Here is a 3,407-nt window from a genome sequence, read left to right on the forward strand (position 1 = left end):
AAAAAATTAAAATAAAAAAATTGGGTTTGCTCTCATGGGGGAGTTTCTGTGCTGGCCCCAGGGAGCAGCGAGGGGCTGATCTGCTCGGGCGGCCTCCGGATCTTTTACGTCATCCTTCTGACTCTGCCCAAACGCATGTTTTTCCCCCCCCGAAAGAAAACAGCCTGTTCCCGCTGCCTCCTGCCTGCAACCCAGACCTGCCCAGGGCTGCAGCGCTGCGGGGGCGTAGCTCGCCCAGACCTTATCTCGCAGCCACCTGGATGCCGCAGTTTTTGCGCGTGATCCTTCCCCCTCCCGGGGCTTCCACTTCAGCTCTCCTGATCTGAGCCTTCCCGTAGCTGCCCGCAGCTCGGACGGAAACAGCAGCCGGGGTTTAAAAGGGCGTTTTAGCGGTACTTGAGCGGGACGTAGACCTCGCCTGGCCGCAGAGGCCGGACGTAGCCCTATCAGAATAGCTGAAGCAGCGTAACCGCGCCGTACGGCTTAACCCTGCATGTGAAAACCAGAGAATAAGCTAAACCAGTAAGTCGCGGTGGCGGTACCAGTCTGTCCGCATCCCAGAGGAGCGCCCTGAGCTGGGTCGTGGTGTAAAAACCCTGGGGACTTCGTGATCCAGCGGGATCAAAGTCACGGGTCGCTCTCCTCGGGTTAAGGGCTCGATCGCTGACCCGAGAGGCGCGCGCCGTGCGCCCGGTCCCTTGTCCTGCCGCTGCCCGCTCTCCAGCAAACCGCTTCGCCCCAGCGCCGCGGGCATCTAAAATCAAGGGGTTGGGATAAAGCCACGCTGCTAATGCTCTGAGAAAGCTTTTCTTTGAAAAGCGTTGGGGCAGCGTTTGCTGTAAAAGCCTGTAAATCATTCCTCTGGCTCGCTTGCTCTGACTAATTCGAGTAGCTGCAAGTCAAGACTGTACTTGTCGGCGTCCTGCAGCGTGGCGGAGAGGGAGCCGGGGAACAGCAAGGGTCTTCTCGGTACTTCAGAGGTGAAGTCGATGACTAATGCATGAAAAATCAGTAGCGTCTCCAGCTCGTTGCTTTTTTTTTAATTTTTTTTTTTTTTCCTTCCCGTGGTTGTGTGGGACAGCTGCCTCACAAGGATCCCATCTGCCAGAGACGGTGCTGCTTGCAGGCAGGGCTGTAGTAAAAACCAGAGGGTCAGGCTGGCAGAGAAGCCGTCGATTGCGTATCGGCGCAGGGCATCGTAGCAGCCGCCGCGCCTTCGTTTGATTTCTGTTAGGCTGCGTGACGCTGTCTGTGCAGATCGAGCTAAATTGACTTGCCTTTGCCAGGCTAGAAGTTCTTTGAAGAAGCTGCGGGAAGACTTAAGTAGTAAACTTGAGAACAGACAAGGAGATAAACAGCACGCACAGGTAACGGGAGCACTTCTCGGGCGTTAAATGACGTTGACTTATTAAAAAGATGTCATCTTCGGGTCCGGAAAGTGGTAGCAGGGGCCCTAAAGATCGAGGCGCTTGTGGCGAACGAAAGCCACGTTCACAGGCAAAATCGGAAGCCCACACCAGCATGTAACGAGGAGTCAGTAAGCAAAGCGCATTGGCTGGCCAAATGCACTGTTGCATGTTCGTTTGCAGAACCCCCCCCTCGGCCTCGAGTTGCTGCGGTGCCCCAGAGCTAGCTGTCTGCATGCGACTGCTCTCGCGCCGGCGGCTGTGCCGGCGGCGTTACACCCCTGTCCGTCTGTCCTTGGCTTACGCAGGTCGTGCTGGAAAAGCAGAACGGGAGCTGGCTGTACCCCGAGAGGCTGCATGCCGATTCCTGGGAGGAGCAGGTATGGAGCCGAGAGGGGCATTTCAGTGCTGCGGAAAGAAATACCGGGTTTGGTGTGACATCCTCCTCCCAGCAGGACCTGTTCAGCGCGCGATCGGGTGCTCCTGCAGCAAACTCTGCTTGTCGGGGTCAGATGGGAAATAAAGCTCTGTTAGAGCGATGAAAATGTGCGTAATGGGCACTTTTAAACCTCTGCACACGAGAGCTTTTTAGCAGAAGGGGTAACAGGAACCTTAAGCTGGTACATATTTCTCCAGCTCATCGTCTTTCCCCTGGCCGGGGCAGACGCTCTGGGCCGGGGTTTCGGGCTGGGCTGCTGCGGACCTGGGTCAGGTTGCGGGGTTTCAGGTTGCCCAAGCACGGATCAGGATGGCATCCTGCAAACAGGGCTTGGAAGGCAGCCGAAGGATGCCGTGCGCGTTATCGTGAGGGCTGGAAGCTGTTGCTCAAGCGTGGGAGGTGAGGACAGGAGCGCCTTTCGTTTTGTCAAGCCGAGAAGTGATGTTACCGGGCTTTGTCACCAGCAGCGCTGCCCACGTTGGGGCGGAGGGCTCCTTTGATACCTCCCGACTGCTCATCCTGTCCTGTTACCGTCTCCGCAGGAGGAGGACTGCTCAGGTGAAGACGTGGAGAAGATCCGACAGACAGCGAAGCGGCTGTTCACAAAGCTGCAGGAGGCTGAAAAGCGCCATCAGTTGGAAAAGAAAGCCTTTGAGGTGACTACGCTGCGCGCTTGTCTGCTGGCAAAGTGTGGCTTTTATTATATTTTTTGTATTTTTTATATTTTGCGGGTTTTTTTTTCTGTTTTGGAAGCCTGAGGAGCTGCATGGGCACGTGAGTTTGGGCTGCTGGAGGTGTCTGGCTTCTGCTTGCAGAGCAGCGGGCTCGGTGCGCGCTGCTAAAATACACCAGGCAGCGCAGAGCTGGCCAAACCCCAGCAAACCGCCAGCCCGGTTGCCCAGTCTAGTCCGAAGACGTAAATGCTTTCCCAGTTAAAAATCACATAGAATAAAGGCGGCAGGCAGGTCGGAAGGCGGTCCGCCAAACTCTGCCGAGCCTTTCCGACCGTAGCCGGGCTCGGTGTGCTAGAGGGGTGTTGTGTGCGGAGCGGGGACCACCAGGATGGCCCAGCAGGTCGAACGCAGACCAAGTCTGCGGTTCCCAGCCACGGTGCTGGGCTGCTATGGCCGTGCTGGCCGCCGCGGTCTCTCTCGGAGCTCAGCCTCTTCATTTGCGGGGCTGTTCGCTGTAGAGAGGGACGAGCTGACCCGGCAGCACCCGGACCCATCGTGCGGGTCTCCTCGCCCGCCGAGCGGTGCTGACGAAGCTGCCGCGTTCGCTTTCCTCCCTTCCTCGGCCCTGGTGATTAATGGTCCCCTCCAGTTTGTTTTCTAGTGACTGCTCATGTCCCGGATGGGCTGGGCCTGACCACGTCATCCCGCAGCTCCGAGCGCTGGTGGCAGCGGTGACGTCCCGGCTCGCATCCTGTCCCGCAGACCAAACTGGTCCTGAGCACCCTGGGGGGTTCCCTGCAGCGGGATGGGGGACAGTGTCCGCTGGGGAAGTGGGTTTGAGCGGCAACCGCTTCCTCCGGCGCGGGGATGTCCGCCCGCCCGTGGCGG

General features: G+C 58.1%; 1 protein-coding gene across 1 annotated transcript in view; it reads left to right on the forward strand.

The window, feature by feature from the left end:
- Window positions 1-1,257: 1,257 nt before the first annotated feature.
- Window positions 1,258-3,407, forward strand: part of TUFT1 (tuftelin 1) — a gene marked incomplete at its 5' end in the record, with an annotated part of 6,542 nt that continues 4,392 nt past the window's right edge. The window contains 3 exons of the mRNA XM_010292707.1: window positions 1,258-1,367; window positions 1,715-1,786; window positions 2,388-2,501. Coding sequence (XP_010291009.1) covers window positions 1,258-1,367; window positions 1,715-1,786; window positions 2,388-2,501 — 296 coding nt within the window. The remainder of the gene's footprint in view (window positions 1,368-1,714; window positions 1,787-2,387; window positions 2,502-3,407) is intronic.

The sequence above is a fragment of the Phaethon lepturus genome, unplaced genomic scaffold (genome assembly GCF_000687285.1).
Source record: "Phaethon lepturus isolate BGI_N335 unplaced genomic scaffold, ASM68728v1 scaffold22238, whole genome shotgun sequence".
Taxonomy (NCBI): domain Eukaryota; kingdom Metazoa; phylum Chordata; class Aves; order Phaethontiformes; family Phaethontidae; genus Phaethon; species Phaethon lepturus.